This window comes from Rhinatrema bivittatum, chromosome 6 (genome assembly GCF_901001135.1).
Source record: "Rhinatrema bivittatum chromosome 6, aRhiBiv1.1, whole genome shotgun sequence".
NCBI lineage: Eukaryota > Metazoa > Chordata > Amphibia > Gymnophiona > Rhinatrematidae > Rhinatrema > Rhinatrema bivittatum.
Window position 1 is genome coordinate 26070232 of NC_042620.1, and position 22216 is coordinate 26092447.

The 22216-nt window shown below is 39.9% G+C and overlaps 1 protein-coding gene across 1 annotated transcript in view; it reads left to right on the forward strand.

Moving 5' to 3' along the window:
* PTPN4 (protein tyrosine phosphatase non-receptor type 4) overlaps window positions 1–22216 on the forward strand; it is a 685809-nt gene that overhangs the window by 90496 nt on the left and 573097 nt on the right. The window contains exon 3 of the mRNA XM_029605153.1: window positions 4075–4182. Coding sequence (XP_029461013.1) covers window positions 4075–4182 — 108 coding nt within the window. The remainder of the gene's footprint in view (window positions 1–4074; window positions 4183–22216) is intronic.

Sequence of the window (22216 nt, forward strand, 5' to 3'; positions counted from 1 at the left end):
GTAGAGGCTTCACTTCAGGCCCCACAGTGCTGCACACTGTTGCCACTTCCAGATGTGGGGGCAGACTGCCAGCATTCTCTGGCTCTTCACTACCATTGGCACTGAACAGCTGATCAGACCAGCAGACTAATTGCGAACATTGGGTTCAGATGAGCCCTGGACTGCCCTCACTCCATCTTGGTACATAAACACAATTTAATGGGTGTTGGCTATACAGCCATGAAGGCTGCTGCAAATGCTAGGTCCCTTAAAGGGTAGCATCTATCCCTACTGCCACCAATGTAAGTCTTTTTAGCCACTGAATTACACTATCCTCTCACTTGAGGAGACCTGATTTTTGCCCTCTGCTGTTCTGAGTGCAAGAAGCACACACCCTTTCCATAATTCTTGTAATTAAAACATAAGGGGGTGGCTGGGTTGAGGCTGGGGAAGAATCCTGAAGTGGTGATGGGGTGTGTACTCCTCCCACCTGTTCACTTTATCCACAGAGGGGACCCTTATACTCTTCAGACACACGAGGGAGAACCTCCTCCCCCATTCTTCAGAAGTTTCCTTCAACTCTACCAGCTATCTGGTCCATGTCAGTTTAGGATGTCAGCCCTGGCATCAAAAACGTTGAGAAATGCTTCTTAGTAGGATTCAAACTGTCACTTGTCACATGCCATTCTGAGACTGTTCCCAAGAGTAGAGTTTCTAATGCATAAAATTTGTCCAGCCTTCAACTTCAAACTGTATTTATCTCTTGGGTTTTGCTACTTGAAGATTCATGTGGCTTTTGAGAATGTGGCTCATTTGACTGTCCTTCAGTTCAGTTGAAGCTGCCACTTGGCTGCATCTTTCGTGTGGTGTTTCTGCTCCCTTTGAAAATGTCTATCTTTTGTTTTTCACAGTGTCAGTGAAGCACTAGAAAGGATCTTGTCTAATCATTGGGCATCTGTATTGTGATACACTAATGCAATGCTCAACAAACCTCAAAATTTAGTACTTCAGTGTCTGAACACTTTCTACTTCTTGTTAGTGCTTTGCGATATCCTTGACTAAATGGTACTTGTCAATGTTGTGTAGGGAGAAGAGCTAGGATTTCCAACCCTACCTCCCTTTATTTGTGTGTACGTCTTATTTTCCAGCAACCTTTCCATATGCTTAGAGAATTCACCAAACTGTTTGTCCAAATAATGCTTTATTTCTAAGTTACACAGGGTTAAGCTTAATATTTCAATAGGAAACACACAAGCAATTAGGAAAACAGAAAAGAAAAACAATAGTTACAAAAGTATGCTTGACATCTGATGCTTATCAGTTAGTTAATGGTAGCGTCACATCCCACTAGTAGGGACCCACAATAAAGCTCTGGAATTTGTTGCCAGAGAAGGTAGTTAGTGCAGTTAGTGTAGCTGGGTTCAAAAAAGGTTTGGATAAGTTCTTGGAGCAGAAGTCCATTAATGGCTATTAATCAATTATACTTAGGGAATAGCCACTGCTATTAATTGCATCAGTAGCATGGGTTCTTCTTAGTGTTTGGGTAATTGCCAGGTTCTTGTGGCCTGGTTTTTTGGCCTCTGTTGGAAACAGGATGCTGGGCTTGATGGACCCTTGGTCTGTCCCAGCATGGCAATTTCTTATGAAGTGCTAAAAGCCTTAATTTCCTAACCCACTGAATAGGGAATGGAGCCTATAGTTTCTTACCATACAAGACTTGCAGAGACATGCTCTTTGGGTCTGGTCTTGTGGTCTCTCCCTTCTCAGGTCTTCAGTAAGAGGCAGAAAGGACAGTTGCTGCCATGGAAGCAGCAGGCTGTTCAGCTCCCCAGTCTCTGATACTTTGTTCTGCTTTGCCCTTTGTCTCCATGAGTTGCTTCTATCCAGGATGCCCGGACACAGGGTGGGAGGCAGCAGCACTCAAATGGCTCATCTTCCTCTTGGAATTGACAACGATCGAAAGACAATGAACCTGAGTGCTTGCATTCTGCTGCTTTTAAGGGCGTATCTATGCATAATTCAGCAACTTAATGCATAGTCTGGTGAATGCATAATTAAGGCTTTTAATTAGTTGATTTTCCTGCTCTTTTACTAGTCCTTTGTCTCCTTCTCCAGGTTCATAAAGTGGCCATCTTAGATCTGATAGGGCACTAAGTCCTTCTCTTAGATTGATCCTAGAGCCTTAAAAAGAGGGCCCTAGTGTTCTGGCTGTGCAGATTCACACAGTACCAATTGTCCTTGTGTTTCTCTTTGGCCTTTTTTAGCTCCAGCTCGGCTAAACTGGATTATTGCAACTCCATCCTGTTAGGCCTCCCTTATTCCAACATTAAGTGTTAAATAAATAAATAAATTAAGCCACTACAAATCCTACAGAATGCCATGGCAAGAATCATAACCAATACCCGTAAAACTGAACACATAACCCCCATACTAAAGGACCTGCATTGGCTACTGAACCCCTTCCGTATTCAATACAAAACCCTCACCATCCTTCGCAATGCACTTTATAAAAAATAATCCTGCATGGCTCAAGGACATACCACGCTTCCGTACCTCTAATCGCCCCACTCGAACCGCCCTCGCAGGCACCATGCACACCCCACCCCTCAAAACCGCACACCTCACCAATACCAGAGAAAGAGCCTTCACCATTGCCGGCCCTACCCTTTGGAATTCACTTCTCCCCTATCTACGCCTTGAACCTTCCTTACACACCTTCAAAAAAAGGCATCAAGACATGGCTCTTCAGGCAAGCCTACCCAGATATTAATCAGACATAGCCTTCTTCCCCTTTATACATCTGATTCCGTCCTCCATCCGTTTTTCGCATCTAACCTACCCAGTTTTCTATTTACTCCGTCCGCTATTGAGGTGATTTAAGGAAATGATGTAAATAAGTACTCCGCCTGTATTGTCACTTAAGAAATTGCTGTAGATATGTTTTTTTACTTAGTTTCATTATGGTTTATTCCTTTCACTTCTCGCTCTTCTGCCCTCTTTCCCGCTGCTCTTACCCCCTGCCCCCTCTCCCCCCTTCTTGCCTGCTCCCCTCCCCCCCCCCCCGTGTTCATTATAATTTCTGCCTTCTTTGAGTTATTTGTAAACTGGAATGATGTGTCCTACGAATGTCAGTATATTAAAAGTTCTTAAATAAATAGAAGGGCCCATAAATCTGTCTGGTTTGGTCATGTACACAGCAGCTGCAAAGACTCTGCATTTGGCTGCTCATAGACAAACTGGCAGTGCCATTTTTTATTTACTTCAGAGAGTCCATCTTAGCTGCTGTTAGCAAGAATTGGGATATTCCCTACAGTTGCATTGCCTGAAGCTATAGGGTATCTCGGTGGTACTCCAGTGCTGCAGTACATTAGTGCCTTAGAATGCATCAAAGCCTATTCAACTTGCATTTCATGATAGCTTTTGCTTTCTCTGAATGCAAATCAGTTCACTTCATACACCGGTGATGACATCAAATAGTAGCAACCATATAATGCTTTTCCAGAGTTTCACAAGAAAACCCAAAAGTGAGCAGCAGTTTGTTTTTCTACTGACATACTATGTGCTTCAGATTGTCATTTTTCGCTGAGACCAGTGATTTTGCTACCAGTTATATTTCAGTGTGTGTGTTTTTCCTGCTTTGGCCCCTCAGAACTATTTTGTTTCTCTCCTTTCATAGTGAGCCAGATTTAAGTTTTGGGCAAAAGTAAGAAGGCTTCAAAAAGCAAATCAGTTTGCTTACACAAGTTTGAAATAATAACATCTTTTGACAGAGCATTTAATTTTCTTCTCATTCAAGGAGTGAAAACAATTGTGCAAGCAAATACATCTGTAAAAAGCACTGTGGGGTTTTTTGTTCAAATATGAGAATATTCTGCAAAGTCTGCTGTGGAACATTTTTTTTCTGTGTAGATTTTTTCCCATTCTTAAAGATACAGGAAATTAAATCATTGGGTAAAGAGGTTGGTTACTTCAAAATTATGCAAACAACTGATTTTCAGGTGCTTTAATAAAAAAAAATAAATAAAAAAAAAAAAATCTCTGAACAAAGGGAAAGATAGTTTTAGTTTTTCAGTATTTCGTTTACTTTTCTTCCAGAAACATGATCAAGGGCAAGTTCTGTTGGATTTAGTCTTCAAGCATCTTGATTTGACTGAGAGAGACTATTTTGGTTTACAGTTGGCCGATGATTCTACTGACAACCCAGTAAGTAGCTCATTTCTATCTCTGAATCTCTGTATTGTATCTTTTTTTCTGTTTTCACTGCTTGCCTGTGAAAGCCAAATGATTAACTTATTAGAATTGCTAAAAAGTAGCTCTGTTGTGCTACAAACAGAGAAAACGTCAACACATTTATTTGCTGCAAACTGCAAAGTTAAATGGTGAATTGAAGGAAACCACATTCTATAAGGTTCACGAATGTTTCAAATTTAATTTTTCCTTGGTCTCAAAGTTCCATTTGTTGGTTCTTGTTAGTAAAGAAACATAATTGAATTTGTAATAATGCTTGACTTGGTTTTGTATTACAGGGTAAAAGTATACTTATGAATATGAGCTATATTTTGTTTATTAAACTCTGCCTTCTATAGGTCCTCCTTAGCTTCACAGAGCAATTTCCATAGGGACTGGTTTGCTTTAGTACTAGGTTTTTGAAACTAAGGTTTCAAGATTATAGGACTTTTCGAAAAATTTCTAGGAGTATTTGAATAGTAGCTTGAAACCTGTTGGCTACTATGTCATGTCTGGCCCTCTCCTGATGTGCCCCAAAAATTATGCAAACCAATATTGTGGCTTTAATCCAATAGAATATTCACACTATCCCTAATGAATATGCATGAGAGATTTGTAGGCACACTGCCTCAGTTATATGCAAACCTATCTCATGCATATTCACTATGGTTATCCTGAAAATCTGACTTGTTTTTGTGGCCCTTGAGGACCTAGAGCTGGATACCCCTTGGAGTGTGCGATTGAACACTACTTTTCTCCTGTTTCTTTAATAAAGCAACTTTAAATAAAACAAAAATCAATTAGCTCTCACTAGCATCTATCTGGTTCCAGGTTTTATGCCCACTGCTGGGTCTCTTTAGTTCTTAACTGCAGATTGTATAGTACCTTGTTATTACAGTGTCTTCAGTTCTCAAAGTAAGAGAGAATCTTTCCTAATTATCGAGGCTGCTTTCAGGTTCCTGTCTGTTTGTATCTCCGTCCTGCATCTCTCCTTTGGTAGTTCTTGGAGCTTTTTTTTTGTATGTTAATTTTATTTCAAATTTAAATTTAATATAGGAATACATTCCAATACCAAAAAAAGAGGAAAACGACAAGAAAAAGAAAATTATTTCCACAAACATGGGAGATCCATGTAGGTTTTGAGCAATAAACAAATTAGGAAAAACATAAGTTAAAAAACAAAACAAAACCTAATATTGAGAGACTAGGAGCAGAATTAATTTCATTATTAGTGGGGCCAAGATGGAAACTACCATATTAAGATCCTTGTACCTTCTTAATCTAAAAAGAAATGCAACAGTGAAGGCTAAAAAATAAAACATTTCACATTATTCAAAGACAAAATACGTTTGCATGGAAAACGACTACAAAAATTATGCTCAAAACTAAATTTTTGTGGGGCATTGCCAACATTTCTTTTTCTGTGATTTTGCATCGCTCTGGAAACAGGTGAAAAAACAAATTTTTGGGCCATGAAATAAACACTTCATAAGAGTCCCTATCCTGAGGGAACACAAAAGTAACAAGAAGCATCCCTCTGATTTCTTTTTCGCTGCTGGACTTCTTCAATATACTGATAACATCCATACTATCAAGAGACAAATGATCATATTTCTGGGAAGCTCCCTTCTTGAGCCTCCCATTCTTGCCACCTACATACAGGTAGAAAAAAATGGCTCTGCTATGGGTGGCACAGCCTCGGGAGAAATATGCCAAGTATCCAAGACAGGGATTGGCCCAAAAAACAAAGCAGAAGCCGATCCAAGATGGCTAGCAGCAATAAACACAAAGATAGGATCGGTGGAAAAGGATTTTTATTGAATCTGCCTCTAGAAAAATTAAGATACGTATTGCAGAACATTGTAGTCCGAATCGTAATGCAGTGGCCAATGGTCTTTGGAGTTTTGGCAGCAGTGTCGGCACTCGGTGGATGACTTGTGATTTTTCGTGGTTCAACAGATAAGTAGTAGGAGAGGAGGGGATATTAAGATCCTGTTACGGGTAGAACAACAATGGATCTTTTTTCTGAAAACTTTGGCTCCGGTAGGTTTAAATGAGAAAGTTGACTGGGTGTCATGTTTTATTTATTTATTTAATATATATTTCTATACCGGACTTCACGAATAGAATTCACATCAGGCCGGTTTTGAATTGGCGACATCTGATTGGCTCTCCTTCCCTTTAAATTTGGATTGGGGTGGTTGCGTCATTGGTCAACTCGAACAGTTGGAAACTTTGATATAACATATGTTGAAAGACACGGGTTCACCTTGAGTGTTGGTGGTGAGTTTCAACTTCTCCCTCAATTGTTTATTATATATGTTTTTGATTTGGTGTTTTGTGTGGTGAACTAATTCTGTGGGGTTAAATTTTAACTATTACAGATTTGGAGTACATGAAAATTAAAGGATAGCATTTCTTCTGTGGATACATTTGAACCCACAGGATCGGTACTTGAGGATTGCTGTTATTTATTTATTTATTTATTTTATTAACTTTTACCGACATTCGTGAAGCACATCATGCCGGTTTATATATATATATTGTCTGTTTTTTGTAAAAATTGTTTTGTTAGTTAAAAGGTTTTTTGCATATGAATTGTATTTTGTAGAAAGATAAACGTGAGGAGATACACGTAATATGATCTTTAATTAGAAGAACTACATGTTTTGAAGATGAAGTGGTATGAGAGTGCTTTTTTTGAATGCTCAGGAACATCAATTTCGTAATTGGATGTATGCTCCCCTGAAGAAGCCTTCATAGCGAAACATGTCGGGAGTTTTGTAAAAGAGAAGAAGCAAGAGAAAAGGATGCTGTAATTTTTAAATTATATGGATGGGTGTATGAGTTTGTTTTTTATGTATAATGTGGGATATATATTGTTCTGGGTTGTCCTTATGTGTAGCTTGTGAAACAAATGAGATTTTATATATGAGTTTATACAAGCTGATGTTTATAAAATAAAGAATTTTCTAAATAACTATTTCATATGTCACTATAATATATTGATTAAGTACTGGGTTAGGGCAAGGTTTTCTTGGTAGTAATGTCTCAATAATGGTTTATTTACATATAAGCTGGAACATAAATAAGATCTGAATTATGTAGTGCAAGAATGTAGAGATACAACTTTTCATTTGTTACACTCACTGTTTTAGGGTAAGGCTTAATTCAAGTCCAGTATAAACCTTCCTGCTTCACAAGATGCAGCACACACTTGGACAGTACTTCAACACAACACATGGTAAGACTTGAACATGTCAACGGTATTCAGTATCTGGTACACAGATTTTAAGAACTCACTAGCCTTCACTGGGTCCAAAATAGTCTTGGCTGCTGAGCTATTGAATTACTAGGAACACTGTGGAGTTCTCAGAATTCACTCTTACAGACCTGAGGACCAATCAAGCTTCTCAGGAATGGGACCTCTAAAACATACCAGGCTCTAAGCAACAAGTGCCTGAATCTGTATTTGAACCATTTCATGGCTCCACATATAAAGCACTAGCCTATAACCAAGTAGAACCTGGTTCAGAGCTGGTTAACATCCTGATACTAAGTTAGCTGGCTAGTGCTGAAAATCAGCACTAGTTTGCTCACTTTCATTGTTTGACCTAATCACATCTCCATGAAACAGCCCAGAGTTTGAGTGACTAAATTGAGTCACTTAATGAGCGATAACTTTCTAGATGCTCAGTGGCAGCAAATTTCTAAAGATGCTCATCTAACTTTGATCTTATGGGATTAAATAGCTTGGAATATTAGTTCCTATATTAATACCTTAGTGTTGCTTCAGTGAAATTATTATCCTTTATAGATGGGGTAGAAAAATCCCATGCACCAGATCACCCAAACGACTAAATCTTTTCACCTGGTTCCTATCTAATGGGAAGACTCCTACTTCCTGAAAAACAATCCTACCAACTAGAACAGAAATGGCAGAAACATAGAACCACCTACTCACCTGCAAAGAACATGCAAAGGAATATAAAACGGGCATCGACAAGTCAAAAAACAATATATTACTAAACAGCTAGAATTATAAAGAAAAAACACTTAACAAAATTATTTCAGCTGGTCTGAGCTCTCCAAGCCTGAAATTGACTCCTACAAACACTACTGATGGCTTTACAGCAGAAGACTTTGCAGAATTCTTCATGAAAAATATTCAAATATGCTTTTCCTTCAAAACCTTGACACATCCTGCCCAACCTCAAATTCTTCTCCTTCAAACCTATCCAGGCAGCATCTCACTGTCCGAGTTCATGACTGTCTCCCCACAGAGGTAGAAAAACTCCTCCTACTGAACCCAATACCCCCCGAAAATACATCTGTGACTTAAAGCAAGATCTAGCCCTCCCTGGCTAGCCACCATAATAAACACCATACTAACTCAAGGCACACTAACTTACCAACTAAAAAAAAGGCCATAATCAAACTTTTAAAGAAACCAGGCTCCGATCCAAAAATAGTTGATAACTACTGCCCAATCTCCAGCTTACCTTTTCTATCTAAACTAGTAGAAAAAGTGATCTACTTCTAACTCCTCAACTTCCTGTAAGAAAACAGCCTCCTTCATGCTTACCAATCTGGATTCAAAAAAGGACACAGAACAGAATCCATACTACTTGCCATAATCAACACTATTCATCTAAACCAGGGGTGGCCAACTGGCATTTTATGAGTTGCAAAAACTGAGGCTCGCGAATGAATGTCTTCCTTCTACTGCTTTAAATCAAATCTGTACAAACGAGTGATGGAATCTTATAATACCAGATTTCTAAATACCATCAACATAAACCGACAATAGTTGCCGTAGCCTGTATTTTTATAAACAGTGAGACCTCATATATTGTGGCGGGCTCACCGTGTGAGTGCCCTCGGAACGCCACTATCAAGGTTGTGCGGTGATGATTTTTCAAATACACCGTCAGGAAGTTCAAATCATCGGTCTCTCTGTTAGGGTTTGCACATTTGAGGTAATGACAGCTTGTGTCAATTTACTACAATATAAGGCAGTGAAAAACACTTATCGTAGCGGAGTTTGCAGTAGGGATATAGAACGCTGGCAATGGCCCGACACGGCTCGTGTTTCTGTCAAAAGCTTCCTCAGGGGCCGCACAATGCCAATACTGAAAAATAACAGGAACAAGGTGATAAATTCCTTGCAAAACAACATTTTAAATTCAAATCACAAACTGCTTAATACCTACGATTCCCAGACACTGCCACTTGGCTCTGTTACTAGGCTGCAGCTTTTCTCGGGCAGCAGGATCCGCCATTTTGCGCAATGGTTATGTACCTACCGTAGTAGGCGGAAACAATTAATAATGACGTCAAAGTAATTAACTTGAAACGGATGGAATGACTAGAAGAGCGATGTCCATTCAACAGAATCTAATGATTCTGTTGATGGTATTTAGAAATCTGGTTCCTTCTACTGCTGACATTGTCTGTCTACTGCACACTATGATCCTCCATTCTGAGCAGCCAATTTGTGGGCAGCTACTGAGATGGAGAATCGCAGCATGCGGGACTGCCTGCCTTCATGCCTACCTCCCCTCCCAATGCAATCTATGGCGCCTGAGCCAAACTCGGGGCCTGCCCCCAGGTTTGACAGGCCATTGCAGAGGCCATCCCAAGGCAGCTGAAGACTTAGATCCAGAAGGGATGGGGAGGCCCTGAGAAAGCGTGTATGTGTGTGTGTGTGTGTGTGTAAGAGCCTGTGCATATATGAGAGTGATTGAGAGCCTATGAGTGTGAGAGAACATGGGAGGGAGTGTATGAGCTAATGAACATGTGTAAGTGTGTGTGTGTGTGTGTGTGTGAATGAAGATATATTTTGTGTGGCCTCCTTCCCCCCCCCACCAATCTAAATCAACAAATCTTACATAATTGTAATTTTGGGATGTTTGATCTGTCTGCTGTTTTGAAATATTTTGTTTGAGAAATACATTTAATTGAGATTTTTTTTAATTTTATTTTTACTATTTTAATAACAAATATTATAGAAAGGTTATCTAAATTTTACATAACATTCAGCCAATCATACATTAATCTTTAAGGCATACAAAAATAAGGTAAATTTAAGACATTAAGACATTACATGTCTACAGATTAATCTCTAACCGTTAATCATAGGTAAATATATAAGATTCAAGATTTACTAGAACATATATGCAAAATAAATGGAAAAAGAAAAAAGAGAGATAACCCTATTCTTAATTTTCCTGAGTAGGTTGGACTATGTTACTCCTAATTCCCTGGTTATCCAACAGGAATCTCAATTGAGAGGGTTAAAAAAAAAAAAAGATATCAAGTATTATTCAAGTTTACAAGGCATTTACAAGGATACCTGACTGAAACGTTTGCACCCAACTGTCTTGCTCCTTGATACATTTCCAAGAACTTTCTCCTTCGGGTTTGAGTAGCCCAAGTAATATCTGGGTAAACTCAGATCTTTTTCCCTAAGTACAATTTACTTCTATTTCGAAAGAATGAGTTCAACACTGAATCTCTGTCCATTGAAAGAGCAAATGATACCAAGAGTGTTCCCCGATATTCAATTTGTTACTCTGCAGTTGTTTCAAGAAATGCAGTTAGATCTATTTCTGCGCCTTGTAGTCCCTCTATCGATACCCCTTGTTCTTTCATTGTCGATGATACAAAATAAATATTTGATATTAATGGTAAAGATTCATTGAGACTTTAATTATTGAATGTTATATTTATCAGCTGTTTGGAAATTTATCTTTTTATTAGTATGGTTTTAATATTATGAATTGTTTTATATTTTGTGATTTTTATTTGATATTTTATGAGGAATGGTGATTCTCCTAGGACAAGCAGAATGGTAGTCTTCACATATGGGTGACGACATCCGCTGGAGCCTGGCACGGAAAACTTATGTTAAAGTTTCTAGAACTTTGATTGGCACACTGAGCATGCTCAGCATGCCACTATTCATGCATCCATGTGGGGTCTCTCTTCAGTCCTTTCTTTTCTATGGAGCTACTGTCTCGTGGAGGTGGAACTCGTGCTCTTTTCTTGGGAAACTCTTAAAAAAAAATAAATTATTTTTGTTTTTCTTCCTGCGCAGGGTCTCCTTGGTTCCCTCTTTTCTCAGTATAGTATTTATTCGTACTTCTCCCATACCTGCCGGTCGTCGTGCCTTTTGTGGTCCCCAGTGAGCCTCATGGTGGCCTCGAGCTTCCTTCGGTGCCCCCAGACCATGTTCCTGACTGGATCCACACGATGTGTGCGTCCTCTGCCTGGGGGCATCCCACAATGTTCGGGGCTGCGAATTGTGCGCTCAAATGACCCCAAAAGGACATTGAGCCAGGCTGGATAAGATGGAGAAGGTTTTTAGCTGAACCCCCCACTTCGGCATCGATGTCATCAACAGCTAAGGACCAAGGGGAACCATTCGTCCTTGATCCCTTGGTGACCGCTCCTCCCCCGAGGCTTGCGGGGGGCAAAAGGCTCTGGGGATCACTCAGTCAGTCTCCTCCAAGTCGCGGACTTCAGTATCATGATCATCGTCCTCCGTGCCAGGGAAGGACTGGGCTGAGCACTGTGGGAGGTCTCGGAAACACCATCACCAGTCCCTGTCTGCACGCAGGGCCAGGCTCGGGGTGGCTCTGGCACTTGTTGCTTTGCCCCCGAAGCGGCCATGGCAAGGGGAGGCTTCATCCTCCCTCAATGCCGGTGACTTGAAGCCGTCCACACCAGTTCTGGTGCTGGACGTTGATCCTCCTCAGGGCTCCGAGGAGGAGTTGGCCTCTTCCCTCCCCTCACAGCCTGATCTTTCATGGGAGGCTTTTGAGGCGGAGTTGGAACATCTGGTGCGCCTGGCAGTTGACCATGCTTTGTGCGACAAGGAGCCAGTGTTCCTGCCACCTGGGCCGGCGCTTTTCCCAGTGCTGCTGCTCGCTTCGATGCCAGTGCCCACACCAATGCCTGCACTGTTGTCGCCCACGGTACCACGGCTGGAGCCATTGTTGGACCGTCTTGACTTCCTCCTGACCTAGTTACTGCCAGTGCCCCTTGATTTCTCGGTGGGCTATCTGGCACCGAAACGCAGGGCGTCCGAGCTTGTCCTCATGGGGGATTTGTCCAAGGATAAGGGCCCGTTGATGCCCTCTGATCCACAGGGCCCTCGTGCCTACCGTCCGGCATTGCCAGGACCTGGGCCCGAGCCTTCAGGTCCTTTGATGCCCTTGGGTTCCTCGCCTACGGATACACCCAGTGCTCCCTTGCTCACATCTCTGGGTGGCTGAGATGAACCTGAGGGCCTGTACGACCCCTGGGGGGGAGGATGCCTCTGATGCTTCATCGATTAATTCCTATGATCTGTCAGATCCTTTCCCCTCAGAGGACTTAACTTTCGCGGGGTTCATCCGGGCGATGGCTGAAGCCATTCCCTTTCAATTTATGGCAGAGGAAGATGTCCGCCGTAAGATGCTGGAGTTTCTAGAAACTTTGACATAAGTTTTCTGTGCTGGGCTCCATCGGATGATGTCCCCCACATGTGAGGACGAACATCCTGCTGACCTAGGAGAACACGTGTCACAAGTAAGCAACTTCGCTTTCTGTTTTTCCATTGTTGCACTGCATAATACAGTTGGACTTATTGAGATTTCTAGTTTGTCTGCAAGTTTCTAGGGAAGGGAGAGCAAAGAAGGTCGAAAAGAAAACAAAAATGAAAAAATAACAAAATATGTTCCTGACTTCTTTAAAAAAAATAATAAATAAATAAATAAAATAAAACTTTAACTGGAGCTTGTTTCTCTACAGTGAGGTAGAAAAAATATTTTAAAGTACTGACAAGTTAATTGGAAAGCTGCTGTAGTATAGTATATTACAGAATATTATTGTTCTCTGGATTATCAAGTGTAATGCTAAGTTTTATAACCATTTCAACACTTAGTAAATTATTTCTATTGTATTTTCTGGTTATTACAGCAAACAGTGGTTACATGTATAGAAGTATGAGTTTGTGCTATCATGTGAATGGGTTGGGTAAGAACAACTTTGATTTGCGGTCTTTTATCTCCCCAGTCTGAGAATGAGAAATAGTGTGGTACAAAAATTATAGAACCTTTTTAACTTTTAATAATCTGGGCAAGTGGCAGTGACAGTCACATATCACCGTTTAACCTTAAGATGCAAAAAAATTGGCTTGATTTGAAATGCTCTTTTGGGTTGTAAGAATTTTCTTGATAAATCTGTGGTTTGTTTCCATGTACTATATAACCAGACCCCCAATTAGGTCAGTCAGGGTATGCTTCCGGATGCAGCACATCCAGAAATAACATGCTGCAGGATGTACCACACCACACAGGCAGGAGATGAAATCCAGTGTGATTTACTGCATGTACTAGCAAACAAAAAGAGGAGTCTGATTTTTGGCACAATAATTGCATTTTAGGTTCCTGTTGTGCAGATGTACATCTCACAGAATATTATTTCACTGCCGCAAGAGAGCTCAGCGCAGGTGATTAGTTTTCCAACTGTTTCTCAAGGCTCTTCATTTTTTTGTTTTTCCTGTTTATTTCAACAACAAAAATGAGAGAACCAGCGCAGAAAACATTTCTTCAGTTTTCTAGGTGGACAGAAGAATGAAGCATTAATTAGCCTTTCTTCCTGTGCCTGCAGTGGGGAGAGGAGCCATGAGGATCAGGGATTGACTCAGTATCAGGGAAGAGAGAAGGAGTCTGGAGTGAGGCTGCATACACTGTTGGCTTGTAACATTTCTGAAAGCATAAACATGTAAAATGTAGTAGATTTAAAGTAAATTGTTTCAAGTATACTTGTTGCTCCCTGTTCCACGTGCAGGTCACCAGAGGCAGGCAGAGCTCAGGAGTCTAAATGCGTGGATGAGACGATGGTGCAAGGAAGAGGGATTCAGTTTTGTTAGGAACTGGGGAACCTTTTGGGGAAGGGGGAGTCTTTTCCAAAGGGATGGGCTCCACATTAACCAGGGTGGAACCAGACTGCTGGTGCTAACCTTTTAAAAAGGAAATAGAGCAGCTTTTAAACTAGAACAAAGGGGTAAGCCGACAGTCACTCAGCAGCGCATGGTTCGGAGAGAGGTATCTTCAAAGGATACTAATGATGCATTAGAATTAGGGCATCCCGACAGTGAGGTTCCAATAATAAGAAAAGTAGTCCAAGTGCCTGTAACTAAAAACTCACCTGAGCTAAAAAAATTCTAACCTACCCCTATCAATTAAAAAGCAGAATGAAAATGCAAACAAAAAACAAACTTTGAAATGTTTGTATGCTAATGCCAGAAGTCTAAGATGGGAGAATTAGAATGTATAGCAGTGAATGATGACATGGACTTAATTGGAATCTCAGAGACATGGTGGAAGGAGGATAACCAATGGGACAGTGCTATACCGGGGTACAAACTATATCGCAATGACAGAGGAGCACCCGGGAGGCGGTGTGGTGCTTTATGTCTGGGATGGCATAGAGTCCAACAGGGTAAACATCCTGCACGAGACTAAATGCACAATTGAATCTTTATGGGTAGAAATCCCTTGTGTCGGTGAAGACTATAGTGATAGGAGTATACTACCGTCCACCTGGTCAAGATGGTGAGACGGACAGTGAAATGCTAAGAGAAATTAGGGAAGCTAACCAAATTGGTAGTGCGGTAATAATGGGAGACTTCAATTACCCCAATATTGACTGGGTAAATGTATCATCGGGTCACATTAGAGAGATAACGTTCCTGGATGGAATAAATGATAGCTTTATGGAGCAATTGGTTCAGGATCAGATGAGAGAGGGAGCAATTTTAGATCTAATTCTCAGTGGAGAACAGGATTTGGTGCGAGGTAACGGTGGTGCGGCCACTTGGCAATAGTGATCATAATATGATCAAATTTGATTTAATGACTGGAAGGGGGGACAGTAAGCAAATCCACGGCTCTCGAGCTAAACTTTCAAAAGGGAAACTTTGATAAAATGTTAGAAAAAAACTGAAAGGAGCAGCTACAAAAGTAAGAAGTATGCAAGAGGCGTGGTCATTGTTAAAAAAAAAAAAAAAAAAAAAAAAAAGCCATCCTAGAAGCACAGTCCAGATGTATTCCACACATTAAGAAAGGTGGAAAGAAGGCAAAACGATTACCGGCATGGTTAAAAGGGGAGGTGAAAGTTATTTTAGCCAAAAGATCTTCATTCAAAAATTGGAAGAAGGATCCAACAGAAGAAAATAGGATAAAGCATAAACGTTGGCAAGTTAAATGTAAGACATTGATAAGACAGGCTAAGAGAGAATTTGAAAAGAAGTTGGCTGTAGAGGCAAAAACTCACAGTAAAAACATTTTTAAATATATCCGAAGCAGAAAGCCTGTGAGGGAGTCAGTTGGACCGTTAGATGATCGAGGGGTTAAAGGGGCACTTAGAGAAGATAAGGCCATCGCGGAAAGATTAAATGATTTCTTTTCTTCAGTGTTTACTGAAGAGGATGTTGGGGAGGTACCCGTACTGGAGAAGGTTTTCATGGGTAATGATTCAGATGGACTGAACCAAATCACAGTGAACCTAGAAGATGTGGTAGACCTGATTGACAAACTTAAGAGTAGTAAATCACCTGGACTGTATAGTATACACCCCAGAGTTCTGAAGGAACTAAAAAATTAAATTTCAGACCTATTAGTAAAAATTTGTAACCTGTCATTAAAATCATCCATTGTTCCTGAAGACTGGAGGATAGCTAATGTAACCCCCATATTTAAAAAGGGCTCCAGGGGCGATCCGGGAAACTACAGACCAGTTAGCCTGACTTCAGTGCCAGGAAAAATAGTGGAAAGTGTTCTAAATATCAAAATCACAGAACATATAGAAAGACATGGTTTAATGGAACCAAGTCAGCATGGCTTTTCCCAAGGCAAGTCTTGCCTCACAAATCTGCTTCACTTTTTGAAGGAGTTAATAAACATGTGGATAAAGGTGAACCTGTAGATGTAGTGTATTTGGATTTTCAGAAGGCGTTTGACAAAGTTCCTCATGAGAGGCTTCTAGGAAAAATAAAAAGTCATGGGATAGGTGGGGATGTCCTTTCGTGGATTACAAACTGGCTAAAAGACAGGAAACAGAGAATAGGATTACATGGACAATTTTCTTAGTGGAAGGGTGTGGGCAGTGGAGTGCCTCAGGGATCTGTATTGGGACCCTTACTTTTCAATATATTTATAAATGATCTGGAAAGAAATACGACAAGTGAGGTAATCAAATTTGCAGATGATACAAAATTGTTCAGAGTAGTTAAATCACAAGCAGATTGTGATAAACTGCAGGAAGACCTTGTGAGGCTGGAAAATTGGGCATCAAAATGGCAGATGAAATTTAATGTGGACAAGTGCAAGGTGATGCACATAGGGAAAAATAACCCATGCTATAGTTACACAATGTTAGATTCCATATTAGGTGCTACAACCCAAGAAAGAGATCTAAGCGTTATAGTGGATAACACATTGAAATCATTGGTTCAGTGTGCTGCGGCAGTCAAAAAAGCAAACAATGTTGGGAATTATTAGAAAGGGAATGGTGAATAAAACAGAAAATGTCATAATGCCTCTGTATCGCTCCATGGTGACACCGCTCCATGAATACTGTGTACAGTTCTGGTTGCCGCATCTCAAAAAAGATATAATTGCGATGGAGAAGGTACAGAGAAGGGCAACCAAAATGATAAAGGGAATGGAATAGCTCCCCTATGAGGAAGGTAGTATTTTAAAATCTAATCGTAATTTTAAGACAGCAAAGCTAAAATGCCTGTTTGAGAAGTCTATCCAGTTTTTATTCTGTGCGTTTGAATTATTTGGTTTTAGTGATCCCAGGAAAGCCATGTGCTATTCCTAATCTTAGAGTTCACTAATACTGATATAACATAGACTCCTTAACCCAACCTGTTTATAGTAGCATGGTTTAATCAAAACTTTTCATAAGAATAATTAGTAATTTTACATAATCAATTGATATTTTCTGAATCTCACTGCCTGTTTTAGCATAAGAAGGCCAAAACCTTTTTAAAATGGATATCTGTACTTGACTTGTGATGTTTTATAATTGTTTTATTACACCACATAAATGACTATACATTCAATAGTATATAATGTTTGTCGTTTAGTAGTAGTAGGCTTCAATTCATACTCAAATCTTTATAGGTTATGAGATTTTGAAGTGGACCACCAAAAAAATATTTGTAGTACATGAGCTTTCAAGACCATGCAGATCCCTTCTTCAGATGTAAACTGTAAACAGATGTAAGCTAGAGAATGTTATAGGGCAGGAATTCCTACAGTAATCTTCAGGAGGTAGCGAGTGAAGATTTTATTAACTTCTGTTAGTGCAGTTAGCAGAACTTAGTGATGATCAATCAAAAGATGATAGTTTTTTATTTGCTTTTGAAAAGAAATAAATTATACAAGAAAATCAATTTCTTATACAAAAAACCTCAGACATTTTAGCAAAAACAGGAAAATACCATCAATCTTGTATTAAGTTTTCAAATGGAATCAAGATCCCATTTCATTTAATTAAATATCTTAATAAAGGAAAATGAATGAGCCTACTGCCAACAACTTAAGATATTAAGGCTTCTCCTTTTGTTATGATGATCCTAGGGGCATTCACTGGCACTGGTGGGAGGTGCTACCTTCTAAATAGCTATGTTCTCCAAAAAGTCTCTAGCAGTATAGATGACATGCAAATATATTGGTGCCCCTGGAAAGTAATCACATACTTAGAGGAATTTCAAAATGAACTCCTTTAAGTGATAACACCTGTTGGCATAAAGCTAAAATCTTTTTACATCTAGTTTGAATCATCTGACACACAACCAGGAAATCTGTGCACAACATTCTATATTGGGCAAAAAAAATCTCCAAATCTGTGCCTTATCAGTCTTCAGTGCAAGTGTCACCAGAAGAGGATATCCTTAATACAGCCTGCCTCCATAGATGATTCCAGTGATCAAATCAGCTTCAGGATGTTTTATCCTTTTCCTGTTGCTACATAGAGATGGTAGATTTTAATTAATGGTGGCATTGTTTCTTCAGAGAAACACAAATTTCACACAAATACTGTTTAAATATTTCCTCTTCATGAAATAAGTGGGGACTTGAGAAGATTTATAAAAAGCAGGTTATTCTGCATACTGGCATTTTCCAACATCTTGGCAATAACAGAAAGGGCAGTTAAAAATTTTGAGCTGTGAGTGATCCCCATCTGATCTTTTAAAGCTTCACAAAAATGTAGCATTGCCCATAATCACTTGTTCCTGATTGGTATCCTTAAATTGTATTCTTAGAAAATGATTTCAACTCTTCCATCCATCCAGCTATTGGTCTCTCCAGTTTAACAATAGCCTGCCAGATGATTTCCGGAGTAATCTCTTGAGGAGTCAGTATAATTCTGGAACATACTTTCCTTGTAGTTACTTCTTACTGAGAGGCACCTCCAGTTACAATGAGAAACACTCCACTATCAGTGCAGCTATGCTTCTTCCTTCTTGGCAACTTTCTCTTTGACCAGTAGGAATTCCCCCCTCAGAGGACAAATTCAGCAGCCTTACTAGGGAAAGCACCGTGCACTCCAGCTGAGGGAGGGGCGGGTTGGGGGGGGGGGGGGTGGGAGTCATATCTCTGGGTTCAGTGAAGTTTTAAGCTCCACGCAATGTTCATTAGCAGTGTTCCTTCTCACTGCACCACCTCCAAATGCCCTGATTTTACCTGGTTGCCAGTCAATGAACCTATCAATTGCATTTAGAAATTTCAAGGGTTTATGGTAATGGTTTTCTTATTTCCTTATTCCCTGCCTCAAATGCTTTCTCTTGACTCCCCTATTTAGGGTTCTACAATGAATGTATGATTGGAGATTATTATTTTTGAATATGTATTTTTTTATCTTGTTGTTTTGCATCATACATTCTATGGTTCCTGTAACGAGTTCTCATGAGTATATTATAATTTAAAAAATAAACTAAAAAATCAGACCCACAGCTGCAGGGATCGGTGCCAAGAACTGTATCCGGACCTTGCATTTCCTATTCCTCATCGCTGGCACTATAGAGAAAGGGGTAAGGAGGATGCCAACACTGCACCAAGGAGGCTGCAGCCTAGTATGCAGCGAGAGGCACAGCTAACTTGGCAGATGGTTATAGCTGTCCTAGTGATGATGATGTTTTCCAATATTAATTTCTTATATGTTAATGTATTAAGTATTCTTCCCAGTTAATCATGTGAAGTTGATTTTACCCAAATCTTTGATTCTACTCTTTTTTTTTTTATCAAGGCATTCATTTGTCACATCAGCTGTGGCCCAAATATACAGTGCCTTCAAAAGAAATGCTTAAATAATAAGCTTTTGGTTAGCAGTCTATCCCTTAGAATGGTTTCCTTATTGTGTTCTGCATTCTGTGTTCACACCTGTCAGAAATCAAAATTCTAATTAAATAAAAGAAGGGTGAATAATGTTAAATCTGGCCTTTAACTTTTTTCCTGGGAAGGAAGTGGTAACAATTTCACACTGCAAATTTAATGATTTGAAGTTACAACATAAGTCAGTTGAGAACAGTTCTCTCGGTTTTATGTGCCAGCAGCCTCTAAGATTCACTTAAAGACAATTAATGATATGCAATATCCTGGGGAGAAAACAAAATGGCCACATGAACTAGTCGCAGATTCACTGGGCTCCTGCTTTGTGGTTATTAATTTGTCTCCTCTCACAAGATATGCCTTCTGAAAGGAAAAACTGAGTTTAGGAGTACCCCTCTGATTCCCACAGTGTCCCATTCTGGAATTTGCGGCTTTGGTTCCTGCTTTGGAGGGGTTGGGCCTCAGTGTGGTGATTGACTAGGGAGCATCTACTCCTGGGGATGAAGCTTCTCTGAGCCCCTTTAATGAGCATCCATAGCCGGTGCAGTGTGCTCGCCAACATCCAGGAACTGTGGAGTTGCAGACCAATGAGGCATTTGCTGAAGCCGCCTCGGAGGCTAGTTCATTCAGGTCAGCAGCCGCCTCGGAGGCTAGTTCATTCAGATCAACAGTGCTTGGTGTGAGTACATGGAGACCATGCTCAAAGCGAACCTTTGCTATCAGAAAGCTTTAGGAGATGAGTCCCATACTTCAGTCCCCTCTGCCAGCACTGATTTCATCGCTATCTTGAAGTTGGACGTAGTGACTCTAGACTTCCTATGGAAGATTATATTCAAGCTTGGATCTGCTTTTAATGAAAGCGCTGCAAAGTTAAATTCGATCTCTTTGAGGTTGGAGTCCTTAAAATCTAACCAGGCTTCTAAATTTTAAGATTTATCCACTAAAGTCGCTGAGCTGGAAGATAAAAGTAAAGCTATACAAGCAATTAACTCTGTGGTTATTCAAGAATGTGGGATCCTAAATAGGAGGCTTGAGTATGTGGAAAACTTTCAAAGACGTATTAATCCTAGGATCCTTAATTTTCCATGAGTGGTGGCGAATTGCCGAAAATGACACTAAGAAGGTTCTTGGTGGAGTTCTTACATATCCCATCAGAGAATATCTGAGCATTTGATATAGTTTGTTACTTCCCCTTTTGGCAGAGTTAATCAATCCGCAACTCAAGATTTCAACTTATCTGACTTTCTAGAGTCATTTGCCTTTGAAGTCTCTGAAAGATTAACTCTTTTGGTTTCCTTTTTTTTCTGATTATGATCTGTTACATCATGAAGTACATTAAAAATTTAAACAATTTGTGGGCCAGGCAATCATAATTTTTCCTGAACTTGCAAAAGTGACCCAGGAGAAAAGGAAAGGTTTCCTGGCTTTGCGCCAGGAGGCTCACACTGTGAGTGCCACATTTCTTCTTAGGTACCCTTGCAAGTGTTTCATTAAATTTAGAATGAGTCGTCTTTAATTCCAGAACAGTTGAAGACTTTTGTGGATTCCAAGAAATTGTTGCTATCATTGTCTCCTTATAGTTAGTTTCTAAGTCGATGCTAATTAATATTATGGCAGGTTTTTCATGCTAATGGCATTTTTATTTCTCTTTCCTTATTACTCCCTTTGAGTTCTGTTTTCCCCCTAAGCTTGTGGTCTAGTTTCCCCCTAAGCTTGTGGTCTAGTTTAGTGAAATTATATAATGCTGGTGTAACTGGTGGTTGGAATTCTTTATTTAATGTTCCTCACAAAGTTTCTGTACAAAAGGTTTTGTTTGGCTTTGTAGTTATTTTTCAGTTTGGTGGGTTTCTTTTTTAAATATATTCTGCATTTTCAAACACTTCTTTGAGGCTCCCAGGCACATTGAGATGCATGAGATGCATGTTAGTATCTGATATTCCCCCCCCCCCCTCCCCGGGTGAGAAAATAACTACTGTATATACTAGTGTATAGGTCAACCTCATGTATAAGTCGATGGGCAATTTTGAGATCAAAATCAATAGAAATCCATTGGCCCATGTTGAGGTTTAAAATGAGTGATCAGGAAGATAAGAATAAAAAAAAAAAAAAACCCTCACCCCCAAACCCGCCCCAACCCTTCAAATTTCATTAAATATAAAGCCCCCTGACCCCCTTCAAGACTCACCCAAAGTCCCTGATGATCCAGCAGGGGGCCCGGGAGTGATCTCCCAGGCCGGCGACTGCCAGTAATCAAAATGGCACTGGTGGGCCCTGTCACATGGTAAGGGCAAAGGGCCACTAGCGCTGAAATGACCCACCCCAAATCTGAAAATGAAACTGGCACAAAAAAAAAAACTGCACAACTATAGTATGTGTGAATAAGTTGAACCAGCTTTTTTGTGCTTATTTTCTGGCATAAATTTCTCGACTTATACATGAGTATATATGATACTTCAAATGTGATAAAATAACAGGGCTGATTTTTTTTCTGAGTCATCTATGCTATTTTGTTTGCATTGTATTGTCTATGCATTAACATTTTGGTATGCATTAGACAATTTTATGCTTGTAAATGCATGCAAAGCAACTAATTTCAATAGTGGATGGAATTTAAAAAA